An 18,354-nucleotide genomic window follows, 5' to 3' on the forward strand; every position below is an offset into this window, starting at 1 on the left:
CATAGCTAGCGATCTTATGAAGTAAACCTTTATGCCATACCCTATCAAAGGCTTTAGATATGTCAAGAGCAATTGCCCTAGAAAGATTGCCACCATCGCGAGATTTGCTAATCCTATGCGATATAACTGTAAGCACATCTGCTGTAGATCTAGCAGAACGGAAACCATATTGAGTGTCACTAAGAAGGTTATTTTTGTTGAGATGGTTGATTACTTTTGTATTTAACACAGATTCTAGCAACTTACTCATGACGCACAGGAGACTTATTAGCCTGTACAGCTTGTCAAAACATGGAGCCTCCCCAAGACGAGAGCCATCCATTTCAATTGATGCCAGATAGGGATCAGAGCGTTGATGATGTAAAGATAGAAGCTTGGTTTTAGATGCATTAAAAGTAACCAGCCACTCCTTTCCCAATTTTCCCACGTGCTCAAGATTAGAGGAGAGAGAATCAGAGAGAACTTGGTCATTTACGGCCTTTGATGTGTTGCCATAGATGGTCGTGTCATCAGCATAGATGTTAACGAATGATTTAAGTATGTGTTTTGAGAGATCACTGATGTAGATCAGAAAGAGAGTTGGGCCCAAATTGTAGTGGTAGAATATTACAACTACAGAACGAATGATCCCATGTCCAACCCCAGGCGTACTTCACTATTTTATTTTAATTTTTTCTTATTAACAAGTTCAATTCACGATAAAAGAAGGGGTACCATTTAAAATAGCAGCAAATCATTTCTTCATTTGAATATTTTAAAACTAAGCATTAATCAGAAGTGACTTTTCCAGGGCATTCATCGTCACGCCAAAATATCAGCTGACGTGATATTGTAAACAAACACAGACGGAATATGATGAACGACATTATCATTATTAATTTATCTATTTTTTTATTTATTTGTTCTTGAAAAATTATTATTTTTGTTTATTGTTACAATTTATGATGTTTAATTTTCATAAAAAAAGCAAAAATAAATTCATTAATTTTTTTTTTTACTACTGAAAACCATAACTGTAGTAAAGGTTTCCATGATCGTTATTTGATAAATACTGAAAATTTCATTAAAATTGGTTAATTTCCTGATTTTTAGTGAATTTTTAAGTAAAAGGAGGGGTCAAAATGTTTATACATTTTGAGCATCGACTATTTATTTTGCACGTACCTATAGATATTTAGCAGTGTAATTTTTAATGTTATAAGCGGTGGCCATTTTTGTATGTGCAAGCGCGCATATTTTTGCCGCACGTAAAAATATGCGCGCTTGCATGTACTCGAATGGCTACCACTTATAACAAAGAATTACATTGCTTGATATCTGGAAAACTACTTATTTACGGGAAATTTAAATGCGATATTCGTTTTCAGCACACCTCAAAACCCTCTGAAAACAAGTTTTTTAAGGTAGATTTCTTGTTGGTATACCAGTCCACAAGTACCAAATAAACAACCTCCCAATATGTGGCCATTAAGTGGGTGCTCATTTTACTTTAAATTAATATAGAAAAGTGACCCCCCCCCCACTTTTTGAAACTATAATTTATTCATATCTTGGAAACTACTTGTTTCCTGGAATTTTGGGTCCTGGATATGACCTTAAACTATATCCGATGGTGAGGCTTACGGGCTTTGGGGATTGTGGAGCCACCCTTTAATTATCATTGCTCCCAGGTCCACTCTGACCCAGAGTGGCAAGAGTTCCAAAAACAAAAACAACCACCCAATCAACCTGGAATTTTAAACGTTATTTTCGTTTTCACCAAAAACATGTTTTGTATTTTTATAGGATTTTTTGAGGGTGGAAAGATACTGCAACTTTACCAAAGTTTTTCTATACAAAAAACAAGTCTGACCAATTTACGCAATTTTTGGAATATGAAATTTTGGGTTTGTATTATTGTACGCATAAATTTGAAATAGTTGTCAAAAAAAAACAAAACAAAAAAAAACAAAACAAAACAAATATATAAAAAATAAATGTTATCAAAGGCAAGATAAGTTAATTTTCTAGTGTTTTTATATAATGTAACATGTTTATTCAGCTCGAAAAAAATACAGTGTTTATCGATGTATTGGAAAATTTAAAATGGCACCCGACTCTCTCTTTAAAACGGTAACTTTTGGAAAAGGAGTTAAAAATAAAAACAAATTTGCAAAATGCTGTCAAAAATCCACCGAGTATATGTCAGCCTATGTCAGGATAACATATATTGAGCGAGTTTCTAACGGTATTTTGTATAGTTTTTTTATTTATAACTCCTTTTCCCAGAGTTACCGTGTCAAAGAGAGAGTCGAGCGCCATTTTAAATTTTCCAATACATCGGTAAACATGTATTGGAAAATTCAAGATGGCGCCCGACTCTCTTTTTAACACGGTAAGTTTGGAAAAAGGTGTTATAAATAATAAACTAGATACCGAATATATGTCAACCGATGTCACGGTAACATATATTGAGCGAGTTTCTAACAGTATTTTGCTTTATATTTATAGCACTTTCTCCCAAACTTACCGTGTTAACGAGAGAGTCGGGCGCCATTTTGAATTTTCCAATACATCGGTAAACACAGTATGTTTTTCGAGCTGAATAAACATGTTACATTAAATAAAAACACTAGAAAATATATCCAGTTAGATAGAAAAGTAACTTATCGTGCCTTTGATAACATTTATTTGTTATATATTTGTTTTTTGACAACTTTTTCGAATCTATGTGTACAGTAATACAAACCCGCAAAACGTTCGATTTTTAGGAAGAAAAGCTAGTATTAAAGATGGGGAAGGAGTGTCGGCGCTTTGATTGGAGTTATCTCCCCGTGGCGGTTTTAAACTCCAAAAATTTTTTTTAAAAATCCAAGATTTCTGCCTTCAACGTGCTGTCATAAAAACGTGTTTTTCCGCTGTAAAAAAAAAACAAAAAAACTACTCGATCAAATTAAGTGGATTTTTTTTTCTGAGATCTTCCGTTCAAAACGGATACGTACAAATATAAACTTTTTTTTCGATATTTTCATTTTTTAATGTATTGATTAAACTGTACAAGTGCCGAAAATTCATTGGAAAAATGTCTTTATATCTAGGAAAAAAAAAAACTACTTGTCGACAGTTTCCGGTTCTTCCCGTCATCTGCCGGGCACACCCGAGTAACTTCGTGGAACTTGCGAGTTTATAGATTGCCGTAGTACCGAAAATACTACAAAAAAAAAAAAAATAAAAAAAATAGGGGTTTGTATTGCTGTACACATAGATTCGAAAAAGTTGTCAAAAAACAAATATATAACAAATAAATGTTATCAAAGGCAAGATAAATTACTTTTCTACCAAACTGGATATAATTTTCGTGTTTTTATTCAATTTAACATGTTTATTCAGCTCGAAAAGCATACAGTGTTTACCGATGTATTGGAAAATTTTAAATGGCGGCCGACTCTGTCTTTAACACGGTAAGTTCGGAAAAAGGTGTAATAAATAATAAACTAGAGAAAATACTGTTAGAAATTTGCTCAATATATATTACCGTGACATAACTTGACATATATTCGGTGGGTTTTTAATAGTATTTTGTCTAGTTTAACACCTTTTCCCGAACTTACCGTGTTAAAGAGAGAGTCGGCCGCCATGTTGAATTTTCCAATACATCGGTAAACACTGCATGCTTTTTGAGCTGAATAAACATGTTAAATTGAATAAAAACACGAAAATTATATCTAGTTTGGTAGAAAAGTAATTTATCTTGCCTTTGATAACATTTATTTGTTATATATTTGTTTTTTGACAACTTTTTCGAATCTATGTGTACAGTAATACAAACCCATATATTGATATTAATTCGGGTGAATTCTGCATTAGAACCCCGCATTCTTTATAAATACCAAATAAATGGAAAAATCACTTAAGCCCCCTCCCTCACCAAAAAATACGGTAAATTTATACAAATACCGTGACAGCGAATTAGTAGAAAAAAATGTACCCTAACCCTAACCCAGTTTTCAGATTCGTGTTCAGCACACCGAAACGTAACAGAATACTACGTAAAAGATTTTACTAATTCGCTGTCACGGTGTTTGTATAATAATACCAAAAATACAATCCAGGAATTTTTGACGTTTAAAATAAAACTTCGATGTTATTGACTATCGATGAAAAAGAAACAAACAAAGATGAAAATATTGTAATTGCAAACGAGAGGGGGGAAAAAAATGTCAAATAAAAAAAATACTTACAAACTTAGAAATTCCTTAAAGAAAGTAAAAAAAAAGTTTTACTAATAAAAAGAAATATCCTTGTAATTTCCTTTAGGCACAAACGCAACTGATGTGTCGTCGATGTAAGTTAAAAAGAAAAGAAAAAGTACATCAAGTTAAGATACTTACTGGGTTATTATTAGTTTGTCTTCAGTCTACTTAGTTGCGATGCAGAAATGTCGAAAGCACGCCATGTGCAGGAGGGTGCGCGCGTGTGGGCGTGCCTTTGTTGAGTTGTGACTTGTGAGGGGGGAAAAAAATCTTGGGAGAGGTTAACAATTTAAAAAAGAAAAAAAGAAATAAGAGGAAAAAAAAGAAAGACAAGGAAAAAGAAAGAAAGAAAGAAAGACGAGGAAAGAGAAAGAAAGAAAGACGAGGAAAGAGAAAGAAAGACGAGGAAAGAAAAAAGAAAGAAACCAAAGAAAAAGAAAATAAATAGAAAAAGAAGGAAAAAAAAGAAATAAAGACAAAGAGAAAAATGAAGAAAGAAAAAAAACAAAAATAAGAAAGAAAAGAAAAAAATAATGAAACGGAAAAGGAAAGAAAGGAAAAAAGAAAAGAAAGGCAAAAGGAAAGACAAAAGAAAGAAAAAGAAAAAATAAAGAAAGAAAAAAAATAAAGAAAAAAGGAGAAAAAAAATGAAAGAAAAAGGAAAATAAAGAAAAATAATAAAGAAAGAAAAAAGAAAGAAAGAAAAAAGAAAGAAAGAAAAAAGAAAGAAAAAATAAAGAAACAAAAATAAAGAAAGAAAAATAAAGAAAAAAAATAATGAAAGGGAAAAGAAAAGATAAAGAAATGACAGAAAAAAGGAAAGAAAGGAAAAGAACAGAAGAAAGAAAGAAAGAAAACAATAAAGACAGAAAAAAAAAAAAAAAAAAAATCTTTTTATTACGAAATGGGAGACGCATACAACATTACTCCGAATGAATCATTTTTCCCCGGTTGGGGAAGTTGGAAAGCGGGACTAACGACCGGCATTACTTTGTGTGGGCGAGTTCGCCTTCCCAGGCCTTGCCTCCACTCTTTGAAAAAAAAAATTAGCTTATTGCTAATCGCCTGAGGTGCCTCTGTCAGGGAATGCCGACGGCATTTGCACAGGCATCTTTTGCAGGGTCAGAATCCTCCTCCTCTGGAGCGCTGTCTTTTCAATCCTACTTTCACTTTTCTCGGTGTGGGATTATATACGTAGCACGCAGTTTAAATTGTACTGATTGTATCGCAAAGTATCCCCCCCCCCCCTTTTTACGTAGAAGTCACCACTTATCAAGACCCGGAGGCCACTCGAGGATAAGGGTTAATGAGATTACAGTAGTCAATGAGACAATATTGTAGTAATCGTTAATAATGAAAATTTGGTAAATTAGATTACTTAAGGGGACAGCTCATCAACAATTTGTTTATGTTGGACTTGAAGACGACCATATTGTAGTCAGCTGGAAAGCAGGCAAACGGAAGAGAGTTCTACAGGCGTGCAGTTCTAAGAAAGAAGCTTTGTTCATGGAATCTATGTTTAGGTTTAGGTACAGATAAAGTGGTGGGGGGGATTATTGATAGTGTTTTCGGCTAGGCAGTTTGACGAGGTGGGACCATAGATTGAAGCTCAGACGAGCACTTGCCATGAAGATAATGATAAAGCAGATAAGTTTTATATCTGAATATCTTCTGATGCATCGATAATAGAACTAATCAATGAAAGAAGGAACACGTGATTTTGACCAAAGTTAACGTCTTATACAGCCTAACATCACAAGTGAATTTGAGAAGTTGTATTACCACACAAGAAGAAAGGTCTGACATATAAAATCAACAGTAGGTTGTGTTCAAAATGAATGTTTCTGTTTAAAGCACAATTGAAGCATGATACATTAAAGTTGAAAAAGCAAATGTTAAGTGACTCAGTCCACAAAGTCACTGCGGGGAGGCGTGTAAAACTTCTTGCCTTTATAGAGTTCAGAATAGACTTCGTAGCCTCATAGGAGATGTCCTTTTCTCTTCCCTGCAACCTCTATCTCACAGAAGAGATGTTGCGAGTTTGTGTCTGCTTTATCGTTATTTTCATGGCAAGTGCTCGACTGAGCTTCAATCTATGGTTACCCCCCTCGCCAAACTTTCACATGAAACACCTGTCTAGCTGAAAACACTATCAATAATTCCCCCCACTCTTTATCCATGAGCAAAGCTTCTTTCTTAGAACTGCACGCCTGTGGTATTGTCTTACGTGTTCCTGCTTTCCAGCTGACTACAATATGGTTGTCTTCAAGTCTAACGTAAACAAGTTCTTGATGAGCTGGTCCACTTAAGTTAACAAATTTACTGAATTTCCATTACTAACGATTACTATATTGTCCAATTGACTACTGTACTCTCTTTTACCCTTATCCTCGAGTAGTCTCTTGGCCTTGATAGTGGTTATTCCTATGTAAAAAAAAAAAACAAAAAAACAAAACTTCCTCCCGGTGCACAGAGACAATTTCTCAATCAGAGCAATCAATCGATTTGATTGAAAAATGGATGATTTTATCGATTTAAATGACAATAAAAATATGGGAGTTGGAAACATTCGCTGATCATAATTCGATCTCGGGTAACGTCGGATCGCCCTGCTAGTATATATATATATATATTTCTTTTCCCTGCAACCTCTTTCCCACAGAAGAGACGTTGCGAGCCCTGTCTCTGCTTTATCGTTATTTTCATGGCAAGTGCTCGTCTGAGCTTCAATATATGGTCCCCCACCGCTAGCGAAACTTTCACAAAAAAAAAAAAAACACTCGACTAGCAAAACCATTATCAATAATTTCCCGCAGTCCTTGTCTGTGCCTAGACCTAAATGTACCTCTTTACAATGCCTCCCCACGGGACAGAGTTAGACACCAGGGTCGTTTTTTAAACGGAAATTCCATGAACAAAGCTTCTTTCTTAGAAGTGCACGCCTGTGGAACTATCTTCTGATTGCCCGCTTTCCAGCTGACTACAATCTGATTGTCTTCAAGTCCAATGTAAACAAATTCTTGATGAACCGTCCCCCTAAGTAATCCAATTTACAAAATTCCCAGTATTTATGTTTACTATGCTATAATCACAATGACTAATGTATACCCATTAACCCTTATCCTCGAGTGGCCTTCGGGCCTTAATAAGTGATTCCTGCGTGAAAAAAAAAAAATATCTTTCTACTGTTATATAAAAGGAACTTTGTGTGCGAGTTCGTTCCCTATAGACTCAAAAACGGCTTGGCTGATTTTTTTTTTTTAATTTCATGATGCTAATTGATGTGTCTTGTGTAGGTTCTGTATCGAGATGCATCCGATAAGTATCGAAAATAGAAAATTGAAAACATCCGATTAAAGGAAGTCCAATTTGAACCAAAGTTAACACTCTTCTACAACCGAACATCACAAGTAGATTTGATAAATTTTATCACCGCACAAGCAGAAAGGCCTACCCTATAAAATCAATTGTAGATTCTCTTATAAAAAAAGAGGCATGTTTGAAATGAATGTTTCTGCTTAGAGCACAATTGAACCATGATACTTGACTTTTGTGCGTTTAACTTTAATTCAAGTGATTATGTAAAAATAATTTCATAAAATTAACAGTTGGTTCTTTGATATGACAGGGGCGCGTTTTAAATGAATGTCTGTTTACAGCACAATTGAACCATGATACTTGACTTTTGCATTTTAAACTTCAAATGAAACCACAAATAATTTCATAAAATTAACAGTTGGTTCTTTGATAAGGCGGGGGCGTGTTTTAAATGCATGTTTCTGTTTAAAGTACAATTGAACCATTTTTTTTTCTCTTTACATAGGCATCATCACTTATCAAGGTCAAGAGACCACTCGAGGATAAGGTTTAAAGAGTGTACAGTAGAAATTGGACAATACAGTAATCGTTAGTAATGGAAATTCGGTAAATTTGCTAACTTATATGGAACGGCTCATCAAGAACTTGTTTACATTAGACTTGAAGAAAACCATATTGTAGTCAGCTGGAAAGCAGCAAAACGTAAGACAATTCCATAGGCGTGCAGTTCTAAGAAAGAAGCTTTGCTCATGGAATCTATGTTTAGGTTTAGGCACAGATAAAGAGTGGGGGGAATTATTGATAGTGGTTTCAGCTAGACAGGTGTTTCTTGTGAAAGTTTGCGGGGGGGGGGGACCATAGATTGGAGCTCAGCCGAGCACTTGCTATGAAAATAACGATAAAGCAGAGACAAACTTGCAACATCTCTTCTGTGAGAAAGAAGTTGCAAGGAAGAGAAAAGGGACATCCCCTACGAGGCTACGAAGTCTATTTTGTATCAAGGTAGGATACTTGACTTTTGCATTTTAAACATTAAGTGAAGCCATTATTTAAAAAAAAAAAGGGTCGATTTCACTGATTTCAATGACAAAAGTATGGAAAAGTAGAACATTTAAATCAACGTCGGGTCTCCTTGCTACTATATACATCCGTTCATTTTTTTCCCCCTTCACTAAAATGATGACATTCACACGGCGTGGTTCTTGGCTATACAATAAGACGTTCTAAAATGGCCAGTACCATGCCAGAGATATTCCACAAAATACAGGGCGCCTTCAGTAAGTTTCCAGACCTTTTCTAAGTCTGAGCACTTTTATTTATAATACACACATGTAACTCTAGTCCCCTTTGAAGTAATCTCCTCTGGCTGCAATGCACTTGTCGTACTATTCCAACAACTTCTGGAAGGCTGCATCTAAGTCCTCTTACGTGAACGTGTCAATGACCCTCGTCAGAGCCTCTTTCATCTCAATTATCTCATAACGACAGCCTTTAAGGTTTTCCTTGAGCTTAGGGAATAAGCAAAAAGTCACAGGGAGCAAGGTTTGAATTATAGGGAGGGTGAGGAACTGTCTTGATGCCCATCTTGATCAAATAGTCTGTAACAAGGATGGAGTTGTGTGCTAGTGCATTCGTGAAAATCTTCTGTATCTTCAGTTTTTCGTGATTAATTTTGTGTACAGTTCCCACACTGACATCAAACTGTGCATTTATTTTCTTATAGATACACGACGGTCCTTATACATGAAATTCTTTATTTAGTCAATCAACTCTGGAGTGCTGACTTTCATACTCCTCCCACACCTCTCATCATCCTTCACACTCCCTACCTTCCTTGAATCTCTTATGCCACTCAAAAACTGATGCTTGATTCATGCAAGATGGTCTAACAGCAATCTGAAGCTTATTCACTTAGTCACTACAAAAGGCATGTGAAGCCTCTACCGTTGATCAGCATTCTATCCTGGGCAACGTTGGGTCACCCTGATAGTAAATAAATAAAAACAAAAACAAAAAAAAAATCAAGTCGAAGTGAATGAAAAAAATATATTTATTGAGGTGAACAAGATGATAATTTTGGTCTCCGGTTTGTTTAGTCGTCATCCTCTTCTCCAACGAGTCCGCCAAAAACTTGCGTCGGAATACTCTGCTTCTGAAGAGCCACCTCTGCGGAAAGTACAAAAAAAGGAAAAGATAAAAAAAAAAAGAGAAATAAACAAAAACAAATTTTTACATGTTTTGAAATCAAACTAATAATTTCTATAAATGGTTGGCTATTCTGAATCAAAGATCGATTTTGTAAGCGAAAGCATGTATGAAAGTCAGTGTGTGTGCGTGAGCGACTGAGAGAGTTCCTTCCTTATAGGTTCCGAAACAGCTGAGCCTATCTTTTGCAAATTTCACACAAAGTTAATTTATATGTCTGGCAGTGTTCTTAGATATGTTTTGAACTGAAATTCATCCGATAAGTATCAAAAATTGAAAAAAATTCGGTCTTAAAAATAGCCTTTTCTCTATTATAGATAAAAAAGAATAGTTTTTACAGGGGAATCCTTTACGTACATTGGCCTTTTGGCCAAGATCAAAGTGTAGTATCTGTTCTTCAGATGCTGCACTTTCTTGTTCTCTGCCAGTGGAGGAGAAATCCTTCACGACTGAGACAATTTTTATTTTTGTACCTTTTCTCCACGTTAAATAACGACCCTGGTGTCTAACTCTGTCCCGTGGGGAGGCATAGTAAATAGGTACACTGGCAAAGGGAGATAATAACACTTCAGCAATTCATTTCTTCTTAAAAAAATAAGAAAAATAAGAAAACAGATTTATTATAATCTGGATATATAGCTTAGTGGTAGAGCATTCGACTACAGATCGAATGTACCTCACCATTTAAAATTTTTCCTTATTAATAAGTTCAATTTATGATAAAAAAAAAGGAGGTACCATTTAAAATCGCTGCAAATTATTTCTTTGTTTGCATATTTTAAAACTAAACATTAATCAGAAGTGACTTTTCCAGGGCATTCATCGTCAAGCCCGAATATCAGCTGAGGTGATATTGTAAACAACACAGACAGAATTTGATGTACGACATTATCATTATTATTTTTTTATTTTTTTGCGAATAATTTTTTAATAATTCAGTAATATTCAGAATTTACTTTCAAATATCTCTCTTGACAAGAAAATGGATTGCAACAAATGTCCAGGTAGTGATGCTTTATTTTTTTTTTTCCAAAAAGAAAAAAAATAAATTAAAAAAAAAAAAAGAAAAGGGAGAAACTGCTAAAACTTTCAAAGAGACTTGCGAAGTGTATGGTGACAATGCTATAGAAGAATCAACTGTTTGGAATTGGCAAAATTCAAAACAGAAAATTTACTTTCAAACATCTCTCTTGACAAGAAAATGGATTGCAACAAATTTCATATCCAGGTAGTAATGCTTTTTTGAAAAAAAAAAAAAAAAAAAAAAAGGGGAGAAACTGCTAAAACTTTCAGAGACTTGCAAAGTCTTTGGCGACAATTCTATAGAAGAATCAACTGTTCGGAATTGGTTTGCAAAATTCAAAACTGAAAACATCAGTCTTGGAGATGACATTCCGCAGTGGAAAATCCTCAAAATTTGATTTTTATGTTTTGCAGCCAAAATTAAAAGAAAACTCAAATCACCTTTTACAAACTTCTTGCTCCCAACCTGCCAAGCATGGATGCCCGACAGGAGGGGTGGGGTACGCAGGATGGGGGAGGGAGATGCGTTATAGTTTTAGTGCCACAATGTTTCTAGGTCACTGTCTTTACAAATGACTGAAAGACGACTTTGTGGGGCGGAGTGGTTGTCAAGAGAAAGCGAGTTTAATTCAATATCTGATGTTCCCACCATCTGCCGCTCAACTAAATCAATTTTGACTTGAAGAAAGAAAGAACAAAAAAACAGGCCAAGAAAAGCGAAATTAAAATACATGAAAACTAAGTAAATATTGACGACTGTTATTATGGTAATTATTACAATACACCACGCTTTATGGCAATCTTGAGAATTCGCAGACGGAGCTTAAAGCCAATCATATCTATTAATAGTGGAGATTTGGTATCTGTCTGTAACTGAAACGATACTATTAATTCTATTACTAAAAGAGGGTTGGTCTGTGTCTGTAACTGAAGCTATAATAGTACTTCTATTAATAAAAGAAGTTTGGTATCCGTCTGTCTGTAACTGAAGCTATAATAGCACTTCTATTAATAAAAGAAATTTGGTATCTGTCTGTAACTGAAACTATAATAGTACTTCTATTAATAAAAGAAATTTGGTATCTGTCTGTCTGTAACTATAATAGCACTTTTATTCAGCCTTTGAGACTTTACATGACCGGTCGCCATAGAAAATTTCTTGGGCGACTAAAAGTCGTAAATCACTCGCCCACCAGTCGATAAAATTTCTTTAAATAAAGACACGGGAAAAACTCATTTATTTTACGACCCTCAAATATGTGGCGACTTGGAATGACCCATGTCTCATCATTTGTGAATTCTTTTATCTCTTGCTGTGAGACCGTTGGAATATCTTATTGAGAAAAGAGTGGTCACGCTAAAGGTCAACAAGAGGTCAAATTTACACATTCGGCATGTAGTCAAAATGTCGCCTTCATTTAGCTCTCTGATTTTGAAATTCATTTGGAAAAAAAAAATTCTTCGACGCTACAACTACATACACTTCATGCTTGCAAAAGTAAAGACGAACATTTGAAAGAGGAAAAAAACGCATCATTCCGTCAAACATCCGTAGAAATGATTCTTATTTCTATGGAAAAATAATATGAATGATGATATATAAAGAAACGGGTGTTGTATTTTAACGTTTTGTTGAATATTTACTGAAATGTTTGTAGTAAAAAAATAGTTGATTTACAAGAGTTAAACAAATATTTTCATGTTAGATTATACACACGGTAATTTCTTGAATTGTTGTAAAAATATTTACTATTATTGACTGAAACAAAAAATATTTTGGGGTGAGTAAATTTTCCCTCACACTCGACCGGCGGTCGAGTGATTTTTTTTCAAATCTCAAAGGCTGCTTCTATTAATAAAAGAAATTTGGTACCCATCTGTCTGTAACTGAAACTATAATAGTATGTCTATTACTAATGGAACTTTGTTATCTGTCTGTAACTGAAACTATAATAGTACTTCTATTACTAAAGGAAAACAGCCTATCATGCCTTGACAGAGTACAAAATAGACTTCGTGGTTTAGTGGGGGATGCCCTTTTCTCTACCCTGCAACCCCTCTCCCACAGAAGAGATGTTGCGAGCCTATCCTTGTTTTATCGTTATTTTCATGGCAGGTGCTCGTCTGAACTCCAATCCCTGGTCCCCCCTCGCCAATCTTTCACGAAAAACACCCGTCTAGCTGAATCCACTGTGAAAAATTTCCCCCACTCTATATCTGTGCCTAAATCAAAACGCGGATTTCATGAGCAAAGCTTCTTTCTTAGAACTGCACGCCTGTGGAACTCTGTTCCGTCTGCCTGCTTCCCTCCGGACTACAACTTGGATGTCTTCAAGTCTAATGTTAACAAATTCCTAATGAACCGCCCCTCTAATTTAACACTTCATAAAATCTCCTCACTAACGTGATGTACTTGCAATAACCCTTATCCCTGAGTGGCTTCCGGGCCTTGATAAGTGGTGATCACTGTGTAAAAAAAAAAAAAAAAAAAAAAAAAGAAAAAATTTGGTACCCATCTGTCTGTAATTGAAACTATAATAGTACTTCTATTAATAAAAGAAATTTGGTATCTGTCTGTAACTGAAACTATACTATTACTTCTGATGGAGATTTGGTACTTGTCTGAAAGTCTAACTATACTATTACTTCTTTAACGATGATTTGATATCTGTCTGCCAAAAGCCGGAACTATACTATTACTTCTCTTAGTAATGGAGATTGGGCATCTGTCTGAAGCTGAAACTAAACTTTTATTTCATCCTTTTATGTTCATTTCATTTTAACATTTCAAATGAGTTCCGAGGCTATGAGATCAGGTTTCCTGACCTAAAATGCAAAAGAATTGATGCTATTGTTTTTGTTTTTTTTCTTTTGGTCAAATTCATGTTCTGCAAAAAACAAAAAAAAAAAAAAAGATCCTACGCAAAACAACCAAACCAAACATTATCAATTAATATTTAAAGAAAAAGAAGTTCACATTTTGAGTTATTTGGACAAACGTTTCATCCAATGTAACCTACGGCCTTCTTCACATCTATCTTGCCGAATTGAGGAATGTCAAACTCTGGAATCTGTCATCTTCATTTAATCTCCAGGGGTAGCATGTTACCATTCCATCAGCCATGACCGGATAGATGTCTTAAGTAATTCACAATCATATTCTTAGTATCGCCCGCACTGAGGATTGAACCTTCAACCTCGAATAACCTATTAGCAATAGCAATATTAAAAATATGATTGCAATCTATTCAAGATTGCTACCAGGTCATGGCTGATGGAACAAGAGCATGCTATCCTCATTGATTTAAGTAAAGGGTTCCGTTCAAAATTCCGGACAGATTACAGAGTTCGACAAAAAGACTCCCAGAGTTCAACAAGATACACGTGAAGAAGGTCAGGGGTTACTGAAGTGTTCCTGGTTCAGGACAACAAAATTAAAGAAAAAAAAAAAAAAATCGTCTTTGCAAACCAACAACCGGCGGGTTCGAGATCACCACAGTCACCAACCTTCGTCTGACTGTCTCGCCCCGATCTAACCTGTCAACTCCTTTTATACATGTCTACCGCGAGATTTTGTGTGATTTCGTGTGACTTCCAACAGAGCACATCTTTTAAAACTATGGGCGCCATCTTGATTTCTCTCTCTCTCTCTCTCTCTTTCGCCCAACCTCGCCCAACACACACGCGGGAAGACTACTGTTTGTTTGATCTGTATTTTTTTTTTTTTTTTTTTTTTTTTTTTTACATTGTATTTCTCTTTCTTTTTCTCCTTTCCTTCTGCTAACTTCAACCAACAGTTACATTAGTTAAAAGATTATAAGATGAGATCAGTAGTTCGAATAACACACATAATCTAACAATGCTTAATTTGAGATGGAGAGAGAAGTGTAGTACCTGTTATATAATGTTTTGGAAGTTTTTGAGATGTGGATTAATAATCTGTATTATTCAAACTGCTGTTCTCATCTCGAGCGCTATTCACACGACGTGTCGATAAATTTGACCTCTGACCTTCTCCAGGTGTATCTTATCAAATTTGGAATCTTTCTGTCAGAATTACTATGTAACTGGCATAGAATTCTGAATAAATCCCTTAATTTAATCAAGGGGGGGTAGCATGTTCTTGTTCTGTCAGCTATGAGTGAGTAGAAGTCCTAATTTACAATTGTATTTTGAGTGTCGCCCACACTGAGGATTGAACCTTCAACCTCCAGAAGAATGTAACTTACAATTGACTTTTACCAAGTAATTTATCATCTATGTCATGGGACCTTGCTGTCGGGGCTGACGGAACAAGAGCATGCTACCCCCCCCCCCTGGATTAAATAGAGAGTTCCAGTCAAAATTCTGTACAGATTCTAGAGTCTAACAAAAAGATTGCAGAAAAGAGATACTGGAGGATGCAGGGTGTTACACTGACCCACAGTTCATATGGATTTTAGATGCCTTTCGAGGTCGGTTCCGGGCAGAATTTAAGCTTTCAAAACAAATTCCCTATTTCTGAATTTTTGAGATAAAGATTGCTTATTTGTTTTATTTGGATTCATCAGACTACTGTTTCCAAGTCCGACAGAAACATTCCCAAGTTCGACAAGATATACCTGAAGAAGGTCGGAGGTTACATCGACCGAAACGTTGTGAAAAATGACACTCGGGACGAGAACAGTAGTTCGATGAATCCAAATAATATGAAAATCTCTATTATATAAATGTCACTTTGTGTGTGTGTGTGTGTGTGTGTGTGTTTGTGGGTGTATGTATGTGCGTGTGTATGTGTGTGTGTATGTATGTATGTGTGTATGTGTGTGTGTGTGAGTTCCTTTCTTATATGTTCCGAAACAACTGAGTTTATCTTCTGCAAATTTCACACAAAGCTAATTTATATGTCTGGCAGTGTTCTTAGATAGGTTTTGTACAGAAATTCATCCAGTGAAAATCGAAAAATCTGATCCTAAAAATAGTTTTTTTTTCCTTATAGATAAAAAAAAAAAAAAAGTTTTACAGGAGAATTCTCATATGTTACACTAGCAAGGGAGATAATAAAATCCTAGCAAATGATTTCTTCTAAAAAAAAAAAAAAAAAAAAAAAACCAGAATTATTGGCATCTGGAGATATAGCTCAGTGGTGGAGCATTCGACTACAGATCAAATGATTCCCCTGTTCAAGCCCGGGTGTACCTCACCATTTTATTTTTTTTTTTTTTATTAATGAGTTCAATTTACGATAAAACAAGGTACATTTAAAATCGCTGCAAATCATTTCTTCATTTACACATGTTAAAACTAAACATTAATCAGAAGTGACATTTCCAGGGCATTCATCGTCACACCCAAATATCAGCTGACATAATATTGTAAACAAACACAGACGAAATTTGATGAACGACATTATCATTATTTTATCTTTTTCTTGTGAATTATTTCACTAGGCAAATTATTCCTCATAATATATAATATTAAATAGAGGATTGATTCTATAATAATACATACGCAATCTGCATAAATAAAATATCATGTATTGTACGACCGAGCATTCAACTAGTTTGATATATAAAGAATAATATAATAAACAAAAAAACCCAAAAAAAAACCAATATTTTAATTCATATTTAAAAAGTATTTCAAGAGCATTTATTTTCATTTTTAATTTCACTTCAGCTACATCCCTAATATATATATATATATATATTATATATATATATATACTAGCAAAAGTACCCGTCGTTGACTGGGTTCAAAAACAGCCTACAGAAAATGGACTCTGATTTATGAAGATATGATAGGTTATGAAAAGGAAGGGTTGTAAAGAGATAGCTTCGAATTTGGGGGTATCAAAACCAAAGCAAAATATGATGAAAGTAAAAATAAAATAGATAAACCCCATAATTTATTATACCATACCTGTTCACACTGAAACACTTATCACAATATTCTGTGGATCTATATTAAAAAACCTTGTTAAACTTTGTGACATATTTTCATTTTATGGCGGTCAGGGGCAAACGAACACCCCATAATTTTATTATACCATATTTCTTCAAACTGAAACATAATTATCAAAGTATACTTACGCAGATAGATATGAAAAGTCTTTATTAAAGTTTGTGCCTATTTCCATTCTATGGAGGCCAGGCACGAACACAGACCCCACAATTTTATTATATCATCCTTATTTAAGTTAAAACATACTTATCAAAGTATTCTTATGTACATCTATATCAAAAACACTTGTAAACGTTTTTTTTTTTTTATTTTTTAATTTTTTATTTCCATACTTTGTGGACCAGGCGCGTACACAGACCCCACAATTTTAATGAATCATCATTATGCCAGATCAAACATACCCATTCCTGTGTCTCGATACATCTTCTATCATTATATGTGATCAGTGTTCTATAATAGTCAACCATATAGGAGCCTATTCGTGACCAGACACACACACATTCAGCTTTATATTATAGATATAACATTAGGTAGTTTCATGATAAAGGGGTATAATTCAATACCGGATAAAATAAAATACCGGAAATAATAATATGATGCAGTTTCAGCAGAATGTATTTATGTCGATTTTATTTTTGATATTTAAAAAATATTTTAATAGTATTTATTTTAACGTTATTTTTTATATCTAAAAAATCCTATTCAAATATTTTTTTTAATTTAAAAAATATTTCAATAGTATTTTATAAATATTTTTAAAATATTTTAGTAGTATTTATTTTGATTTTATTTTTAACATTTAAAAAATACCATTCAAATATTTTTTTTAATTTAAAAAATATTTCAATAGTATTTTATAAATATTTTAATAGTATTTATTTTGGTTTTATTTTTAACATTTAAAAGTACTATTCAAATATTTTTTTAATTAAAAAAATATTTCAATAGTATTTTATAAATATTTAAAAAATATTTTAATAGTATTTATTTTTATTTTATTTTTAACATTTAAAAAATACCATTCAAATATTTTTTTTAATTTAAAAAATATTTTAATAGTATTTATTTTATTCTAGATATTTAAAATACTATTGAAATATTTTTTGATTTAAAAAATATTTCAATAGTATTTTATAAATAATTTAAAAATATCTTAATAGTATTTATTTTGATTTTATTTTTAATATTTAAAAAATGTTTTAATAGTATTTTAATTAATATTTAAAAAAATATTTTAATAGTTTTTATTTCGATTTTATTTTAAATATTCAAACACAAATTTGTACTGAACATGAAGAATACGATTTTCAAACCTTTTTTGAGAAATTTTCCATATTTTCGAGGTTTTTTTCAAGATAATAATAGAAATAAGGCCTTTTAAAGATATTTTCCATATTTCCAAGGCTTTTTCAAGATAATTATAGAAATAAGGCCTTTAAAAGACATTTTCCATATTTTCGAGGCGTTTTCAAGATAATAATAGAAATAAGGCCTTTGAAAAACATTTTCCATATTTTCAAGATAATAAAAACACGGCCTTTTCAAGACAAAGTTTTAAAAAATTCAAAGCCTTTCCAAGCCTGTGCGAACCTTGTGGACGAAACCATGTGAAAATAACACTCAAGATGGGAAC

The 18,354-nt window shown here is 33.6% G+C and overlaps 2 protein-coding genes across 3 annotated transcripts in view; both read right to left on the bottom strand.

Annotated features, from left to right (window-relative positions):
- LOC145268687 (uncharacterized) overlaps window positions 1–5,067 on the bottom strand; it is a 55,999-nt gene extending 50,932 nt beyond the window's left edge. The window contains exon 1 of one of the 2 annotated variants that reach the window (XM_080124198.1): window positions 4,371–5,067. The gene's annotated coding sequence lies outside the window, so the exon portion shown is untranslated. Of the gene's footprint in view, window positions 1–4,220 lie in introns of both variants that reach the window. The other variant, XM_080124197.1, reaches the window with a different exon arrangement.
- A 4,515-nt stretch (window positions 5,068–9,582) lies between these two features.
- The window catches only part of LOC145268688 (pre-mRNA-splicing factor SYF1-like), a 107,811-nt gene continuing 99,039 nt past the window's right edge, over window positions 9,583–18,354 (bottom strand). The window contains exon 24 of the mRNA XM_080124200.1: window positions 9,583–9,716. Within this exon, the coding sequence (XP_079980326.1) occupies window positions 9,643–9,716 (74 nt within the window). The 3' untranslated portion in view covers window positions 9,583–9,642. The remainder of the gene's footprint in view (window positions 9,717–18,354) is intronic.

This window comes from Euprymna scolopes, chromosome 44 (assembly GCF_053919585.1).
Source record: "Euprymna scolopes isolate OS-2025 chromosome 44, ASM5391958v1, whole genome shotgun sequence".
Taxonomy (NCBI): Eukaryota; Metazoa; Mollusca; class Cephalopoda; order Sepiida; family Sepiolidae; genus Euprymna; species Euprymna scolopes.